Genomic DNA, 19,638 nt, shown 5'->3' with positions numbered 1-19,638 from the left:
TTCTGCACTGGAGGACACCAGGCGCGCACGCGCCCTAGGCTTCTTCTGAGGTACCATGCTTTCCAAATAACCATGCGCCGAGAATAGCCAATGAAATGCAGAACTAATCTTTTACAGCCACACCCACTTCTCTCTTCCGCCTCTTCCAGTGCACATGCGCCACTGGAGAGAGCGCCGTTGCCGGCTGCGCAGGCGTAATAGCATCCGCCTCCCACGTATCTGACGCAAGGCGACTGTAAGAGGTTCGCACTTTATCCGGTGTGACCTTGAGTCTTGCCGGCCTTCGAGGACCTGGGCTATCTAAGGTAGTGCCTACATAATTGACCTAATTTTGCAAGCTTTATCTTGCACCCGAAGCCCTAATATGTCAAAAAAAATTAGTTCTATCTTTATCTCAATCAAATCAAGCTGATATTCTAGATAAGCCTAGGTTTGAGGAACCAAAGAATGAAGCTTTTATGTTCAGGCTCCTACGTGGGCTCCTCCTAGAGAGAACGGTCTTGTGGGACGCAGTGACCCAACCCCCGCCCCCACCCCCCACGTGGTTAGAGGTTTCCAGAAGAGCTGCGACCGCTGAGCTACGCACCTCCCGGCCCCCTCAGTCCACTTCGCCGCCGACCCCTGCCCGCCCACCCACCATGCTCAGCGCCAGCCGCACCGCTGTTGCCCGCCTCGCCGGAGCCGCCTCCCGGAATCCAGCTGCCAATCTTCGCCAGGTGAGCAGATTGTTGGGGACCAGCTTGGCCTTAGAGCCTTAGTGAATAGCGGTCTCTTTTAGGCCTCCAGGGTACGAGATAGGGCAGTGAGGCGGGACGATTTGGAATTTCAGAGATACGGGAGGCCGCGATAGGATTTCTCTCCCGCTCCACCGAGAAGTAGGTGAAGAGAACAAAATATGTCACGGAAGAAGGGAATCGAAGACGTTTGGGGGGACAGGACTCTTCTCTTCTCAGCATTGACTGGGGGGGAGCACGACGGGAGGTCTCGAAGCCCGGCCTCCGGTCTGCTTCCTGCTGAGTCACGGTTGGCTCTTTTTCCACTGTATGGAAGTCAGCGGGTACCCCGGGTTGAGAGAAATCACTGGGGTCGGCCCCGGCCTGTGAGCCGGGCGAGAGCCATAACTGACGTTTAGGTGGCGGAGCTGGGTCATCTTACGTAATAATATCTTGGGGAGGGGATAGCTATGGAGCGTGTATTCTACTTTTTACACTTGGGGAAACTGAGGCTTTTAAAGATTATAGGATAATAAAGTTAGGAAATGTAAGTAATAGGATTTGAATCTCGTTTGTTCTGACTCGATTGCAACTCTCCTGTGTTATCTCACAAGTTTCACTTGTTTGGGGTCTTATTATCTAGAGATTTAACAGGTATCAATTGAAAGCTTATTTCTGACTCCCTAGATCAGGAGATTGTGAATCTTTATAAGGTATTTGTCATTCAGGAGGTCACTTAACTGTAGGTGAAAAAAGGGGACCCCCCCCCCCTCCCAAGGAAAGGAGGGTGAGAACCAGTAGCCAAGTGCATTCCCACCCTCTCAAGCCTGATTTCTTCATATGCTGAGCTCTTTATTTCTTTCATTCTGCTGCATGGCTATTAGCAGGGATAAAAGGCAGAGTAACTGATCTGGGTTCTAGTAGTTAGATCATGAGTAGGTCATCTCTTTCTCTACCTCAGATTTCTTGTGGTTTTCCTGGGTGTTTGGCATTCTTCTCCCCTTCCCTCCCAATATCAGTGCAAAGTAGTTTCCATAAAGTAACTGTTGTGATTACATTTCAGACAAAAACTTAAAAGAGATTTATATTGGCTTTATATACAGATGGTGTGGGAAAAATTAAAGGATTCTAATTTAACTCATGGGAAGTAATATGTTCTGAAAAGTATTTCTGTTCTCTTTACCTCTATTTACATAGATTATAAAGAATTGGTTTCTAGGCTGAGGCAAAGTTGCAAAGATCATCCAGGATTTGTGAGTTAGACAAACTTTGGAAGCCATTCTGGGAATTTTTTTTCTCTTTACCCACCAACCTCTCAGGTCCTTGACTTTGCTAGATAAATCCTACTCCACTTAACCAGTTATATCACAAGGTCATAGGAAGTGGCTTAGAATTACTTAAACCTTAATACAAAGACCATGGTCATATTTGCTTGTACTGTTGGAAATCAAATTTAGATGTTTTTATCAGTCCATTTTGCTTTCATGTAGAATGGCCTTGTGCCTGCAGTTTAAATTCCAGTGGTTTAGCAGATTTCTAAACTTATTTTTATAATTACAGTCATTGAGAATTTTGAATGCCTTTTGAAAAAAAATCTTGATATTTGCAATACCATGTATATGGATATCATTGATGGAGGATCTGTAATCTGTATTGTCACAGTGTTATAAGAATGGTTCAGTTCAACAAATCCCTAGAAGCTAGGGATACAGAGACAAAAATACCAGTCTTTATGTTGAACAGTAAGCAATTTGTGGCATGAATTGCATTGTGTTAAAATTATTGGTATAGTGAAAAGATTGAGGCAAGAGATCTGGATTCTAGTCCTTGAGCCTGCCAAATTTATACTTATATAATAATTAAGCACTCAGGTTCAGAATTTCCATATGATGGTTATTGTTATTTTCTGTACTAACAATTTTTTTTTTCCCTTAAAGGATGGCTGGAATGGTCTTAGTCATGAGGCTTTTCGAATCATTTCAAGACGAGACTATGCGTGAGTATAGCAGGATTTTCATTGCAAGGAAATCGATACTAAAATTTCTGATTGACATCTTTAGTTGACATTATTTTACATGTGTCTTACAGATCAGAGGCAATCAAGGGGGCCGTTATTGGTATTGACTTGGGTACAACTAACTCCTGTGTAGCAGTAATGGAAGGGAAACAAGCAAAGGTGAGTGTTAGTACAAAATATATGTTTGGGTTGGGGGAGGAAGGTTGTTCTTGCTATATTGGTTTGACATGGGTGCTAAGAAATTTAAATTTCCTGCTTAGTTTTTCTTTTTGAATGCAGCTTTTAAGGTCATAGAATTAACTAATATTCTAATTTACAGGCACTGTAAATAAATAGTGGTCTAGTGTTAAAAATCTCTTCTGAGTTTTTACTTTATCCCCCTAGCTTTTAAGTAATCCATAAGTTTAAAACAGTTTCTTTGTCCCCAAATAAAATGAAATTAGGACCCCCTCTTTTTTTTTGAAGTGTGTGTGTGTGTGTGTGTACACTTCTGGTTTTTTGACAGAATATGTAGCTTTTAAGTGCCAGTAGTGAGAATGTTTTCCTTGTGTTTGGTGGCCTTCGTTTGTAGCTCTTTTGATTAGGGCGAGTGCAAGCTGTGCTGCAGGAGCAGAACAAAGTTAATTGGCCCCTAGAAGAACTTAGTTCCCATTTCAACTCTAACTGATAGTGATCTGTTTTGGCTAACTTCATCCCTATCTCTCTCTCTCAATAAAATCATACAATTTAAGAATTAAAAGATTTCAGACCCCTTTAGAGCCAGATTATGCATGAAAGAAATCCTCCCTATGATGTACTCAATGATACCATCCGGCCTTTGCTTGAAGACCTCTTTTTAAAAAAAAAAAAAAAAAAGCTATCATTTCTGATTAGTATGTTTCTTTGAAAACTTCAGAGTTTTCATTCATCTTAAAAGCCACTAATTAGCCACTGCTATTACTGATTTTGAATAGGTTTTGAGGATACTTTTTTGTAAATTGAGTCCCTTTTTTATGGGTTTTCCATATAAATTTTGCTGTGTTTTGCAACTCTTCTTTCTATGGATTCTTATGGCTGTGCCATCTTGAGATTTTAGGTGTTGGAGAATGCAGAAGGTGCCAGAACTACTCCTTCAGTTGTAGCCTTCACATCAGACAATGAGCGCCTTGTTGGCATGCCTGCCAAACGGCAAGCAGTCACCAATCCAAACAACACATTTTATGCCACCAAGCGCCTCATTGGTCGTCGTTTTGAGGATCCTGAAGTTCAGAAAGACATGTGAGTATTAACTCTTTCTTAACTCCCCCCCACTCCTAAATTCCCTCTTGTCACTAAAATTTTTATAATCTAAGTCGGCTCTTTGCTTTTTTCTTTATTTCCATTATATCTATTCAGTTTTTAATTCTTATGACCACTGTAATTTAGGCCCTCTTAATTTAAAGCCCTCTTTATCTCTGTGCCTGGAATGTACGTTTGTCCTGAGAGAATCTCACCTTCCTTAAGATTCAGCAGTATGGTATCATCACTTTGGAGTTACAGAGCCTGGTTTTGAATCCTATTTTTGCTCCATATTACTTTGAATAGTAGCCAAATCACCTCCTGGGCTTCAGTATCCTATTTAAAATTGGGGAACTGGACTAGATGGCATTTAAGTTTCCTTTCACTTCTGTGTGTAATCCTGTTCTTGGATATTAGTGCTTATTCCCTTATTAAATCATGTTTCCTTACTGAGTATGGTTCATAACATAGCGTTTTACTCTTTTTGTTGTTTGCTTTTTATTTTGCTTTTTTTTTTTTCCTGGTTTGATTTGATTTTTCTTGTGCAGCACAATAATTGTATTAATATGTATGCATATATCAGTTTTAACATATTTCTAAATATTAAACAATATTTAACATATATTAGACTACATGCTAACTAGGGGAGGGATTGGAACATGAGGTTTTGCAAGGGCTAATGTTGAAGGATTGTCCCCGAATATGTTTTAAAAAATAAGAAGCTTTAATAAAGGGGAAAAAATCATGTTCCCTTTATTTAAGGGTTAGATTCTCTAAGTTTAAAATTCCTTGAGGTCAAGGACTATATTTTTCATTTTGTTTTTTTATCATCCATTTTTAAACACAATGCTTGACAAATATTTGGGTTAAATTGATTTGTAAATTCTTATTCAGGATCCAAAAAAAGGGCCAATCCATATAAAAGCTGTTTCAAAAATGATAGGTCTAGATTGTCTTGTTTTTATCTTGGCTATACATTTAGATTTTTAAAATTTGACTAGGATTTTACTCCTAGATCATATAAATAGCATTTAATTGCATATGTAGGAAAACTAGTTGATTTTTCCTGTTGATCAACTGTCAACTACTACAATTCATGGAGTAGTATTTAAATCTAGGTAGACCTCCAAATATTAAAAGAGCAATTCATTTAGAGAGTAATGGATGAGTCTTGACATCATAAGCTCTTAACAATGAAGTATCTTGAATTTTGCCATCTTTGGGGCACTGATTATTAGATTTAAAGAGAATTAATTAGTTTGCTTGCAGACATGCTCTTGAGGCATTTGGTAAAAGAATTGTCCTAAGCCAGTTTACTTGGTAAAACATAATTCTTGTCTCTTTCAGTAAAAATGTTCCTTTCAAAATTATCCGTTCTTCCAATGGTGATGCCTGGGTAGAAGCTCATGGGAAACTATATTCCCCAAGTCAGATAGGTGCATTTGTGTTGATGAAGATGAAGGAGACTGCAGGTAGGTAGTAGTTCTGATTTTTTTTTTTTTTTAAACAAAGACACAGAAAGCTTCATTGTATTTATCCTTTCTAACATGGCTAAGATTTGGATAATTAATGTTTATTAGACTTTATTGTATAGGTTGATTTATTTTCCACTTATTAATAAAATGCAATTTAGAACAAATTTATAAGTATATAACATCAATCTTAGTAATGTTATATCTTCATTCTGTACTTTGTTAATTTTGTTCTTGGTTTAGTTTCAACCAATGAAAAGAATTGTTTACTGATTCTGTTATCTGGTTTAAGTGAAGAATTTAGTCAGCTTTTCTTTCCTTTCCTCCTTTTTCCTAGAAGATGAGTTTGATATAAAAAATAGAAAGATCCTTTAAAAAATCTGATACCTTGTTCATGATTTTTTGAAATAAAGGTTGAGAGGGAGAGAATTTCTTGTTTTAAGAAATTTGTATTAACTCTAAAAGAAATTAAATCATTGTGTTAGAATTGTTCTATTGGCTTGGGGACCATGGTCAGGTAAGGGGTAAAGTGAAAAGGTATCAAATTTTTATTATAGCATATTGTTCCATTATGTCAATATATTTCTAAATTTCAGACCATTGTACGTATATGGCTGTAACTTTAAATATATGTTATGTATCTTTTGAATAAACAAGTCGTTAAATTGTTTTCATTGTATTTCAAGGATATTGTAGCAATAGAATCACTGAATTGGAGTCCACTTAACAAAATAAAATCTTTAAACTACTTCCAGAAAAGTCTTTACTGTTTTGATTGGTTCAGTCACATTGGAGTGATTGTTTAGTCTGAGTCTTATCTTGCATGGATAATACATTAGGAAATTGTTGTGCAGTTAAATAAAATGCCCTCATTGATTTCAATTCTTTGATTCTTTTCCAGAAAACTATCTAGGACATTCAGCAAAAAATGCTGTTATTACTGTGCCTGCTTATTTCAATGACTCTCAACGACAGGTAAGATCACATCGACTTCTCTTCATGAAACTCAGTTATGATTTAAAAAGAATAGTGTAGAAATTGATTTTTTTTCCTCCCCGTTAGGCTACCAAAGATGCTGGGCAAATATCTGGCCTAAATGTACTTCGAGTGATTAATGAGCCTACAGCTGCGGCCTTGGCTTATGGCTTAGACAAATCTGAAGACAAAATGTAAGCAAGTCTTTGTTGTTGTTGTTGCTTTTAATAGTATTTTTTCCCAATTACACGTGAAGGCAATTATAACATTTCTTTTTTTTATAAAACTTGGAGTTCCAAATTTTCTCTCCCTTTTTTTATCTCTGTCCCTCTGAGATGATAAGTAATTTGATAAACTCACAAGGTTGTTATAAAGATTAAATCATTTTGCAAGTCTTAAACCACTATTTTCCATGGTAGTGATGAGGTTAATGTTTCCTTAGAGCATCCCTTTCTTTTCAGAAAGGACTTTTTGTTTGATATTTCTCAGAATATAATCTCTTTTTCTTTAATTTTTAAAAATTTCCAGGGGCAGGCAGCTAGGTGGCACAGTAGATAGACTACCAGCCCTGAAGTCAGGAGAACCTGAGTTCAAATCTGGCTTCAGACACTTAACAATTCCTAGCTCTGTGACATTGATTAGTTAATCCCAATTGCCTCAGGCAAAAAAAAAAAATGCTCAGTTACATTTAAAGCATTTTTTTTTACATTTGTTTTTAAAACTTTCAGCTCCAGATTCTCTCCCTTATCCTCACTTGCCCCCCCATATTAAGAAAGCACAGTGAAATTCTACAAAAAATTCCATAAAAGTCATGTAAAAGAAAATATATCTTCTCTCCCTTCCCTCTCCCCTCCTCCCCAATAAAAGAACCTCCATGAAAAATAAAGTTAAGGTAAAATATGCTTCAATTTGTATTCATATACTGCCGATTCTTTCTCTGGGTATGGATAGGATTTTTCATCCTAAGCCTTTCAGATTGGGCATGGATCATTGTATTGCTGAGAATAGTAAAGTTATTCACAGCTGATCATCCCAAAACATTGCTTTCACTTTGAATATGGTACATTTCACTGTGCTTGAGTTTGTGGAGGACTTTCCAAGTTTTTCTGAGAGCATTCTACTCATTCCATCATCACATACTACAATTCATTCAATCATTTCCTAATGGTTGAGCATTCCTTCAGTTTCCAATTTTTTGCCCTTGGAAAAGGGAGTTGTTACAAAGATTTTTGGTCCTTTGGTTTCTTTTGGGATTCATGCCTAGTAAAGGTATGGTTAGATCAAAGGATATGCATGATTATATAGCCTTTTGGGCGGAGTTCATATCTTTTGGTCATTTATCAAATAACGGTATGTGGTTCTTTATATAAATTTGATTCATTTCCCTTTGTTTGAAAAACGAGGCCTTATTCAGAGAAACTTTAAGCAAGTCTTAAGGTCATTTTCCCCTCGTCCCAAAAAGATAAAAGGTTGAGTTGTCTAAGATGGGAATACCTTATTTATACAAGCATTTGGAACAGTCAACATATATGCATTTGTGTTCTTTTGGCGTTTGAGCCTTGCAGTTGGAATTAAAATTTGATATTTTCCTTAGGACATTCCTTAGCCTATTTGTACATATGTGTACTCACACTATGTTTTTCATCATAAGAAAATTGGATCTTTCAGAAGCAGCAAGAGGGAATTTTTAAATGCTGTAAATTAAATTGGTACATGTTGGATACATAAAAATATAATTAGATGTTTCATTTGCTCTTAACATATAATGGGTTTCAATTTATTATTACTGAGTACCTGTTAAAATTACCAGTTTTAGAAATTCAGAAATAAACCAATATTAATGTTTTATTAACCAACATATTTTGACATTTTATACCAATTATCCAATTACTGGAAATGCACTTTCCTTGTCCAGTCTTACTAAACTGTCCTTTTTTCCCTTCCCCTTAAAGCATTGCAGTGTACGACTTAGGTGGTGGAACTTTTGATATTTCTATTCTGGAAATTCAGAAAGGTGTATTTGAGGTGAAATCTACCAATGGGGATACTTTCCTAGGTGGTGAAGACTTTGACCAGGCCTTGCTCCAGCACATTGTAAAGGAATTCAAGAGAGAGGTTGGTGACCAGTTTGACAAATGTTGCTATTGAAATCTTGAATATTTTAGAATACTTATTAGTAAAATTGATTGGCTTATGTACAAGGGCTGGAAAAATATCCTAACAACTACTTGTAAGTAAAAGAATCTTGGCAATGAAAAATCACCACCAGTCATCTAAAACACTATATAATCTCTCTACTCATCTTTAAACTCTGTGAAACTGGGAGGTCACCTAGTGTCCAGTTCAACTAAAACCCTCCAGTTTCACAACATGAAATTGAAACCTGGATATGAAAAATTATATGTGCTCAGGATAACATAATAAAAGTGTGAGGCAATCTTTTTTTCTTTTTTTTTTCTTTATAAAATTCTTTATTGTATGTAAGTGATGGTAATTGGGGAAGCAATATGGAATATTGAAGGTGATGTCAGTTCCTTAACAAAATAATAGATGCTTCATCAAACTGAAATGTTATATGGTTCATCTCTTAGACAGGACTTGATCTGACCAAAGACAATATGGCTCTTCAGCGAGTACGGGAGGCCTCTGAGAAGGCCAAGTGTGAGCTTTCTTCTTCTGTGCAGGTGAGATTAATGAATCTCAGCTCAGGAGTTTTGTTTATTAGAGTGATACATCCATTGAATGGTATTCAAAATATCAGTGAGCTCAGATGTTGCTGATTTTGACTGTAATGATTTTTAGGAGTACATCCTTTTGTAAAGTTAGAATCAGAATACACTTGAAAAGGAACTTATTACAATAACCTTTGTGATAGTTATTTCAAGTAAAAATGCCATCCCCATTTAAAGTGCCAGAATTTTCCTTTTCATATTTTGGAAACAGAATATAGGCCAAGGACGTGCACTCTTTGCTATTTCTTCCTACATGAAATATTTTTATCTTAAATCACTAGAATCAGCATGACCTATCTCAAGATTTGAGGGTTAGACTTACTTTTAGATATTACTAACAAAAAAACAGTTTTTTTTAAACACAAAAAATTGCACCATGATTGAGTACTGTCTATAGTGCTTTAAGAAGCTCTGGTTTAGAAGGACCCTATGTAACATGTAACATTCTCATAGAAAACCCGGGTAAAAACCTTCCTAACTTCAACTGCCTTCAGGCTGTGATTAATTGCTCTATTCTGCAGTGCATTCATTAGTATATAAGAGCACAGTCTGCACAGCTTTTTATATGTATCATCTTATTTGGTCATTTAATACAACCCTGTATAGTAGTACTACTATACCTCCATTTGTCAGATAGAGAAACTGAGACATGACTAGTCTATTGTCCAAAGAAGGATTCAGAACCCAATCTTAGTCATGTTTGAATCTTATGCTGAAGGAACCAAAACAATTGGAAATTGCATTTCTGAACTCACTGCTATATATAATTCAATGGCAATTGTGTTCTATCTTTGTAGGAACTAAGTGAATAATCCTATTTTACATTTCTTATAAGCACTTTATTATTGGCTTGTCTGCTCACATTAAATGTTAATTTTGTAGACTGACATCAACTTACCATATTTAACTATGGATGCTTCTGGGCCCAAGCACTTGAACATGAAACTAACTAGAGCTCAGTTTGAGGGCATTGTCACCGATCTCATCAGGAGGACTATTGCTCCATGCCAGAAGGCCATGCAAGATGCTGAAGTCAGCAAGAGTGACATTGGAGAAGTCATCCTAGTTGGTGGCATGAGCAGAATGCCCAAGGTATTTTAGAGTGGGGCTAGGGTGGTGATCTTTGAATAAGTAAAATCCAGGATTAAGAGGGCAATGTTGGGGTAGCGAGGTGGTGCAGTGGATAGAGCACCAGCCCTGAAGTCAGAAGGATCTGAGTTCAAATGTGGGCTCAGACACTTAATGCTTCCTAGCTGTGTGACTCTGGGCAAGTTACTTAACCACAATTGCCTCAGGGAGGGAAAAAAAAGAGGGCATTATCATCCAAAGAATCACTTTTTCATCATAATGAGCAGTAAGTTGGTTAAAACCTGAAAGTTTCTATAGGGACTTGTCAGAAGTAGCCCCTTTCCATTAGGGAAATTAAAATAATCATGGTATAACCTCTCTGCCTCTTCCTCCCTTCCCTAATTCCCCAGATATGGATTGATTCTGATGGAATGTAAATGATCCCTGAATGATCAGACTCCTTGGTCCCTAGGTTCAGCAGACAGTACAAGAACTCTTTGGCCGGGCCCCTAGTAAAGCTGTCAATCCTGACGAAGCTGTGGCTATGGGAGCTGCCATTCAGGGAGGCGTGTTAGCTGGTGATGTCACAGATGTGCTACTTCTGGACGTCACTCCCCTTTCTCTAGGCATTGAGACATTAGGAGGTGTCTTCACCAAATTAATTAATAGAAACACAACTATTCCAACTAAGAAGAGCCAGGTAAGTGCATTTTCAGCCTATCTCAAAGCTCTTTAATTTGTAGCTTTAGTGTTCTGGTCTTTTCCAAAAAGAATCTTTTTTGATTGTCAGTCTTAAATAGTTAGACTTAGTTTATTTTTTTTTAGTTTTCCTATTGATGGAATTTCCTCAAGTACTTGCCTAAAAATTCACTTTCTTGGTGGTCAGCATCAACAAATGCTACTTTGTGGCAGGAACGGGGAATAAATGGCTTATCCTTCCCAGATCTTACTTGATTTCAGAAAGAGGTCAAGAGCTTGACTAATTGATCAACAGTTCTCAGATGCTTTGGGAAGAAAGTTATGGAGGCTGTGTCAATGTACTTATGTGGCCTTTAATATCAGTGGAATATGAAGGAGTTATATAAGGGACCATCTGTAAGGTAACTTTTATAGTGGGTGGGAGAAAAAAAACAAAGTTTTTTTGTTTAGTTGGCAGGAACTATTGGAATGATTATATTGATTCTTTCCCACATCTCCACCCTTTGGTGCTGTGTATTCAAAAGTAAGAAATTAAAATTTATTGTATTTGTGCTGTGATGTTTTTGTCAACCCTTCATTCTGAAGAAAAAAAAAATGTGGTAACTACTAAAACTGAGCACAAAGTACTTTTTTTCCCCTAAAAATAATTTCTCAAATGTATTTCTCTAGGTCCCAAATTAAAAATTGTTGGAGATACATACCTCTAAATAGCTCTTCTGTGAGTGTAGGTCACATTTTACATTTTACCCTCTTGTTTCTTTCACGATCATATTATGTTTTTGGCTGCCACCTAAATGCTGAAGTAGATGCTGCTTGTCTTATTGCATTTCTAAACACTTCATTCCCAATAGGGAAGAAATAGTATGTACATGGAGTACTTTGGAATTTTCCCTTTTCATGAAAACTAGCGGGGAAGAAAGGGATCCTGTGGTCTTCCCTGTCCATTGACTTGTCTCTTCCCAATAGGTGTTCTCTACAGCTGCTGATGGTCAGACACAAGTGGAAATTAAAGTGTGCCAAGGAGAAAGAGAAATGGCTGCAGACAACAAGCTTCTGGGACAGTTTACTTTGGTATGTAATCCTAAAACTAGAAAAGGCCTGTAGTTCCCAAAGAGTACATTCTCTCTTGAGTTAAACTTGTACTGCCACCTATAAAATCTAGGTGGCATGAGGCTCCACCCAGGAGTTTGTAAATTAACAGAATCATAAAAACAATCTATAATTTGGAGAAACTGGCAGTGTTTGTGATTTGCTGGCAAACCATTTTTGGTTTCCCCAGTTAGAATTTCTTTGAGGAGGGAGAATTGGCAATGGAATGGACCCTTATTTCCATTATCTGAACATCCTAAACTTTTAGAAACTTTCATTGTCTCTGACTAAATTATTTACAAAAACAGGATATAGAATGGGGAATATTGTGAGCTTACTTTTAAGGCCATGGTCATGTTTCAGATTGGAATTCCACCAGCCCCACGAGGGGTTCCACAGATTGAAGTCACATTTGACATTGACGCTAATGGGATTGTACATGTTTCTGCAAAAGATAAAGGCACAGGACGTGAACAACAAAGTAAGTTTACTTATCTTTATCATGTAGTTTTTAAAAAGTAGTGTAAGAACAAAGAAATTTGGTTAGACCTGTTAAGCTGTAGTTTCTCTCTGGCCTCTAGTTTGAGCAGATTTTGTTTTTTACTTTTACTTAACTGACACTGAGATAAGAATATGCTCACAAGCTACCAGATAGACACTTGGCCATCATATTGTTAAATCTGTAGGCTTTTTGATCTTAAAATCAAGTAGCAGACATTGAACTTTAAAGCCACTTGAAACTTGCTTTCTGACATAAAAGTTATGTTTACCTGAAAGTCAATTTATTTGAACCACAAATAATATTGCTTGTTTCATTTGTTTTAATTGTCTCCAACTCGACATTCCTCCATTTGAGAATTTCTTGGTAAAGATACTAGAGTAGTTTGCTGTTTCCATTTCCATTTGCCAGCAATTAATTCTGTATTGGACATGAGTGTTAATTTCAACAGACTGTCTACCCAATCTATCCTTTCAATGTACTGAAAATAAGGAAGAGGAAAATGAACCACTTAATGTGCATTTTAAGTTATGGTTTTATCCTTTTTTCTTATTGTAGTTGTGATCCAGTCTTCTGGTGGCTTAAGCAAAGATGACATTGAGAATATGGTTAAGAATGCAGAGAAGTATGCCGAGGAAGACAGGAGAAAGAAAGTAATTGCTTTTGGTTTATTTTCCCATTACTTTTATTTATTTACCCTGCCTTTTTATAATCCCATTATGCTACCTGTCATTGTAATTCTTCCTTCTGAAGTTATCTCAGCCTGCTGTAATCCATAGTAATACCCCTATTGTGTCTCTCTCTGCAGGGGAAGGGGGTGGGAGCCCTACTAATGTTCTGCCTTAAAATAAGTAATAATAATTTAGAGCTCAAAAGGCAGCTTGTCATTGTAGATAGAGACCTAGCCTGGGAGCCTCTGTTTTAGGCAGTTCTAAAGGCAGTAAATTCCATAGAAGTGGGGTTTTTACAAATTATATTGATGAAATTACAAGTCCAGTACTTATCTTTGTGGAATTGGTATGTCTTTCATATTTTTTGTTGTCTTCTCAGAACCTCTTATTACCTATATTTGCTAGACTGATTAGGAGGCTGTGTTGTTAATATTCCACTCTAATATTGGGGGCTTAATATCTCAGGAACGTGTGGAAGCTGTCAATATGGCAGAAGGAATCATTCACGATACTGAAACAAAGATGGAAGAATTCAAAGATCAACTTCCAGCAGATGAGGTGAGTTTTGTTTTTAAACCAGAGTTAATCAAAAAAGTACTATGTCAGTGATGAAAAGAGGTAAGGAGAAAGTGAGGCTGTATATAGACTAATAATCACATGTGTTTGCATTTTTTTCCTTCAGTGCAATAAACTAAAAGAAGAAATTTCTAAAATGAGAGAGCTCTTGGCTCGCAAAGATAGTGAAACGGGAGAAAACATCAGGCAGGCAGCATCTACTCTCCAACAAGCATCATTAAAGCTCTTTGAGATGGCATATAAAAAGGTATGGAGTTTTTTTGTTTGTACTAGAAGCGTTGGGAGAGGGACAAGAAAGACATTCGTGAAATTGAAGCTGTGTTAGCTAAAACAAAAATGTAGATAGGACTAAAGCTTCAGTTTAAGAATTTCACAAATATTTTCTTTATAGATGGCATCTGAGAGGGAAGGATCTGGGAGTTCTACTTCTGGGGAACAGAAGGAAGATCAGAAGGAAGATCAGAAAGAAGGAAAGCAGTAATGTCACCAGTTGACCTTGACTGGAGCAGAAATTGGGAAATCATTTGTGAAGCTTGGGAACAAAGGGGCACAAGGACCTTCCTGAGCAGAAATGGGCAAACTTCAGTCTTACTGTGTTTTTGCAGTATTCTATATATAATTTCCTTAATGTATAAATCTAGTGAGTGTATTAGCTAATTATCATTTGACAGGTAATTCAGATAATACAGAGTTCTAAATGTTCATCCCCAGCCTATCTTTATTTTCCAACTGCATGTAAAGGAAGAGGGGATTGATTCGCTGATCATTATAAAGGCTTGACACAGTTGTTTGCAGCAGTGACTGTAATTCCAAGGAGTGAAACAAAACCATGTCACAAAATTGAGAGCAGGGGACCACCATAATCCTTATAAGACTCAGTAGGAACAGGTCCTTCTAGTTAGTCAAGTACTGATCTGCCGTGGCTGGTGGGCTCCCAATCCATAGCCCATGCAGGACCAGCTGCATTGCCAGAGAAGAGAGAAACTAGATTGAAAGACATGGTTCTACTTTGTTTTATCTACAACTATTCCTTTTGAAATAAGGTGATTAATGAGGCTCTTCAGCTTACCCAAAGCATTGTTTTTCTCCACCTTCTAGCCTTTGCTTTTTGGGTACCTACTTAATTGGTAATTGTTCTTTTGATCCGTTCTGGATTTTTTAAGAAAAATAAAAATGAAAAGAAGGTTGTTTTGTTGTTTGTGAAGAGGCCCTAACTAGCTAGCTACTTGGCATCTAAGTAACTTATGGAAAATTTAGTATGGTCAATGTGAAATTATTAAAAATGACTACTTTCTAATGAACACAAAAAATAGTTTTTCTTAGTAATTTTTAGTTTCAAGTTCAGCCTTTTAACATGTTTCCCCTGCTGCACCATCTGTTGTCTTTGGAGACTTGTCTACCATGATTCTTGTGGAATGCTGGAAGTGATGATCCTAGATGAATTTCACAGGTGGTCTAGTTCAGAAGCCCTGTTCATCAATCTGCCAGAGATGAGGTAGTTCAGATCTTATTGCCCATTCATATTTGAAAAGTTTTTTATTTCCTTCTTTAATATTGGGCTTTGTATCCATGAGAGGGTGGGATGAAGTCACTATTCAATAGCTAGAGCTCTCAGGGAAGACTTGGTGCTATGGGAATACAAAGATGAAAAATAGGCCTTGAAAGGAACTAAAATTTCAACAAAATTAGAAAAAAGGTGATTGGAGGAAAAGGGTCTAAACCAATAATGATGAGATACAAAAAGGCTTCTTGTAGAGAATGGCAATTGATAGGAGCCTTGATAGAAACTAAAAAGAGATGAGGGGAAATTAGGAGTGCCTATGTGAAGGGAAAGAAAGGGATTCATGTATGAGTTTTTTACTGGATGTGTTTTTGGAAGGGTGGGAAATTTGTCATCATTTTGTTTTTATATAATTTGTGGACCCCACAGAGCATGTAGAATTAGAGCAGTCAGTAATCTAAAAGAATTGAATATATATATATATACACACACATATATATATTACATAAAGATAGTTCATCTCATGAAACAGCTCGATTGTTACTATTTTCAATTAGAATGTTTTTAACAAAAGTGACAAAAATGGATAAGTGGCAGTTGATAAGGAGTAGTTATCCTTGATGATTGAGGTAATCATTAATTAATTGTTAATGAGTATTTAGGAAAGAATAATGTTTATAAGCCAGCATAACTTGATCAAGAAGGGATTATGTCAGACTAACTTTTTTTCTTTTATTGATAGTTAACTAGATATATCAGAAAAATAATAGCTTGCCTAGAATTAGAATCTCTTTACTATTCTGGGAAATGAGATATCAACTGTACAAAATATTGATGAGATAGGTGCCATATTTGTTGCAGGACTCAAAGGATAATTTAATAGTTTGATGTCAAGTGTTGCAGATGGTCTTCAGGCTGTTTAGTCCTATGCTTTTTTAACATTTTTATCAGTGACTTGCATAGACAGGAAAATGTTCATTAAGTTTGCAGGTGATACACAGTTGGGGTAGCTAATAATGAATAACAGGTTCCAAAAATCTTAACTTGGGTTGAGTTTAATAGGGTGAATTTCTATATGGGGATAAATTCAAGGTCTTATAGGGGGTTCAAACAACAAGTACACGGTTAGGGAAAAATTTAATGGTGGAAAAGGTGATGTGGCAGCTAAAAAAGTAATGCGATCAGAGCTGCAATGAGAAGCAGACTTTGCCTTCAGGAAAAAGAAATGGTTTTAGTCAGACCACAGAATGCCAAAGTTTAGCAATGACACCAGGCCCCAGCAAACATTAATTGAAAATAGAATGTTTGGTACCATTGTTTTATGAGGTTAAAATGAATGACGTGGCCTTTTTCTATCTAAGGTCTTTTAATCTCTTAGCCAACACTTAAGGCTATATAAGAAATAAGGCAGACACACACCTAATACCCTATAACAAGGTCAAAACTGGTTCATGATTTAGACAATAAAGAGTGATATAAGCAAATTAGAACAGTTTTACCTCAGATTTGTGGAAAAGGAAGGAATTTGTGGCCAAAGAAGATATGGAAATCGTTACTGAACAAAAAATAGATAATTTTAAAACAAAACTAATGCAGACAAAATTAGAAGCGAAGCATTAAACTGGGAAAAAATTGTTTACATTCAAAGGTTCTGATAAAGGCCTCATATTAGATCCAAATTTTTAAGAATTCAAGCCATTCTCCAGTTGATGAATGGTCAAAAGGTGTGAATAGGCAATTTTCAAATGAAATTAAAACTATTTCCAGTCATATGAAAAGACATTGAGGAATATTGGAGGGGATGTGGGAAAATTGAGACACTAATACCTGTTGGTGGAGTAATGCAACGGTTCTGGAGAGCAATTTGGAACTATGCCTAAAGGGCTGTCAAATTGCATACCCTTTGATCCAGCAGTGTTTTTTTGTTTTTATTTTTTTCTCTCTTGCTGAGGCAATTGGGGTTAAGTGATTTGCCCAGAGTCACACTGCTAGGAAGTGTTACCTGAGGCCACATTTGAACTCTGATCCTCCTGACTGAAGGGCTGGTACTCTTATCCACTGCCCCTCTTGGCTGCTCCTCCAATGTTTCTATTGGGCTTAGCGCCCAAAGAAATATTAAAGAAGGGAAAGGGACCCACATATACAAAAATGTTTGTGGCAGCCCTTTTTGTAGTGGCAAGAAACTGGAAACGATGCCCATCAGTAGGAGAATGGCTGAATAAGTTATGGTATATGAATGTTATTTTTAATAAATATTTTTGTTCAATTAGAAATGATCAGCAGGATGATTTCAGGGGCTTGGAGAGACATGAACTGATGCTAAATGAAATGAACAGAACCAGGAGATCATTGTATACGTCAACAAGATTATACTATGATCAATTCTGATGGATGGGGCTCTTTTCAACAATGAGACAATTCATACCAGTTCTAATGATCTTGGGTTGAAGAGAATCATCTACACCCAGAGGCAGAATTGTGAGAACTGAGTGTGGATGTGGATCATAACAGCATTTTCACTCGTTCTGTTTGGTTGCATTTTATTTTCTTTCTCATTTTTTCCCTTTTTGATTTGATTTTTCTCATACAGCGAGATAATTTTATAAATATGTGTGCATATGTTGCATTTAACATAATACTTTTTACCATGTTTGACATTTAAAAAAAAAAAAAAAAGAGGCAGAAAAGGACTTCTTTTACCTAGTCCAAAAAAAACCCATCAACTCATTTGCTATTTGTGTTCACTGAGCCAATGCAGGCCCAAACCATGACAGGTAGAGCTTGGCCTGGGACCTCTTGGTGAATCAATGAGAGCCAGTGATTTGAGTTTTGAGGCATGATCCTGACCCATAAATCCCAAGATATCTTGGAAGATTTCAGCTATCAGAATTTACTCTCATGGATATGCATAGAGAAAACCCACTGACAATGATGTGCTCCTTAGGCTAGCAATAACCCAAGAGCAACCTTAGATCTATACCTTCTAACTTAGGCTGTCTAATGTGCAGTTTTGTTATTTGCTCCCCATTCTATGTCACATACACAAAGACTAAGAAAGGAACCTAAATTTAAGATTAGCATTACAGGGTGAGGAACAATGCTGGGTCTGAGACTTTGTACTCAGAACAAGATGAGAAATAGTGCTGAACCCAGGACTTGAGCAGGGTCTCATTTCCAGTCTGCAGTCTAGTTTGCAAATCTATCCTCATTGGCTGAATTGTGAATTTAATGGACACCTACTAAATGAAAAGCACTATAATAGATGCTGGGCATACAAAGATAAAAATGAAACTCCAGTGTAAGGGTCCATTAGAGAGGTCTGGCAAGTGCAATTGGGATGTAAATAGGCCAATGGTCTCAAGGTCCCCGAATGTGATTGGGTGTAAGTAAGTAGGGAATTCCTTCGTGGGTGGGACCTCCAGCCACAGCAGGAATCCTAAATGCTCTGAAATCGTGTCTGTAACATCAGGAACAGGATGTAATAAATTGGCTTGTGCCTATGACCTCATAGACATAAGCTCAGAGGAGGAAGGACTCGACCTTTTTTTTTCACTCTTCCATCTCCTTTCCACCTGAAGCTCAGCCTTTGGGAGAGATACTAAAAGAGTGCAGGAGGTCATAAAATAAAGTGTGAACCACGTGAATAAAGTCTAAGCATGTCTGCCAAAACTCTCTAGTGCTCTGTTGTGCTCAAACTGTGTCCATATGAGATAGCAGCCAGAGGATTTCTGGAGACCTCAAAACAGAAGTAAGATTTGTAATATTTACCAGAGTTTCTCTGATTAGACCTAGGAATCAGGATCAATTAGCAGTAGTTAGGTGCGAGAATAGCACTGAACATATGGCGCCAAGACGTGAGGCATAATAATAAAACTTTAAGCCTTGAAATAAAATTCAAGAAGGCATAACAGGTCCTCTTCTGGAAGAGAAGGTAGAGATACATTATGAGTCAAAACTGACAGACCAGACTGTAAATGCAGAGCAAGTTTGTGAGTTAGAAACTAGAATGGGTGGACTAACAAACACCCGAAGAAAAAGAAAAGCAGGAGTGCTCCCCAACACCAAAGAGCATTTATCCTTCATTAGAAGGCTTATCAGGATATGTGCCTTCCAGGTGATAAAGGCAATAAAGAAAACTACCTCTCACAGTACAGCTGTACTAGAGAAGACGAGTGAGGGGATGGAAAAAAAGAACTAGGCCTTCAAGCAGAATCAGGAGACAGAGCAAAGGCTAAATTACAGCAATTAGACCAGGAAGTACAAGAGCTCTGGCAAACAACTGAGGTAGAAGACAAGAGAAAGGAAGTTAGAACAGAGAGAAAAGCAAGAGCTCTCTGGCCACAGATTGAGCCAGAGAAGAGACAGGAGA

General features: G+C 37.2%; 1 protein-coding gene and 1 non-coding gene across 2 annotated transcripts; both read left to right on the top strand.

The window, feature by feature from the left end:
* Positions 1-408: 408 nt before the first annotated feature.
* On the top strand, positions 409-15,078 carry HSPA9 (heat shock protein family A (Hsp70) member 9). The gene is made up of 17 exons (XM_051978483.1): positions 409-716; positions 2,651-2,709; positions 2,802-2,889; positions 3,806-3,987; positions 5,335-5,459; positions 6,361-6,434; positions 6,522-6,628; positions 8,387-8,549; positions 9,026-9,118; positions 10,049-10,258; positions 10,707-10,934; positions 11,900-12,004; positions 12,386-12,503; positions 13,080-13,174; positions 13,658-13,750; positions 13,875-14,015; positions 14,160-15,078. Exons 1-17 carry the CDS (start codon positions 459-461, stop codon positions 14,247-14,249), a joined length of 2,229 nt encoding a protein of 742 aa, XP_051834443.1. The 5' UTR covers positions 409-458; the 3' UTR covers positions 14,250-15,078.
* On the top strand, positions 11,483-11,554 carry LOC127552651 (small nucleolar RNA SNORD63). Its single transcript, XR_007951507.1, has one exon. It is a non-coding gene; the product is annotated as a small nucleolar RNA SNORD63 (small nucleolar RNA).
* Positions 15,079-19,638: the final 4,560 nt, after the last annotated feature.

The sequence above is a fragment of the Antechinus flavipes genome, chromosome 2 (assembly GCF_016432865.1).
Source record: "Antechinus flavipes isolate AdamAnt ecotype Samford, QLD, Australia chromosome 2, AdamAnt_v2, whole genome shotgun sequence".
Taxonomy (NCBI): domain Eukaryota; kingdom Metazoa; phylum Chordata; class Mammalia; order Dasyuromorphia; family Dasyuridae; genus Antechinus; species Antechinus flavipes.
This window is presented reverse-complemented; position numbering and strand designations above follow the sequence as displayed.

Excerpts from the sequence above, each read along its gene's own strand:
- HSPA9 (XM_051978483.1), top strand. The coding sequence starts at position 459 with ATGTTCAGGCTCCTACGTGGGCTCCTCCTAGAGAGAACGGTCTTGTGG. Across the intron at positions 8,550-9,025 it reads TAAAGGAATTCAAGAGAGAG|ACAGGACTTGATCTGACCAA; the intron begins GTTGGTGACCAG and ends TTCATCTCTTAG. Across the intron at positions 10,935-11,899 it reads TTCCAACTAAGAAGAGCCAG|GTGTTCTCTACAGCTGCTGA; the intron begins GTAAGTGCATTT and ends TCTTCCCAATAG.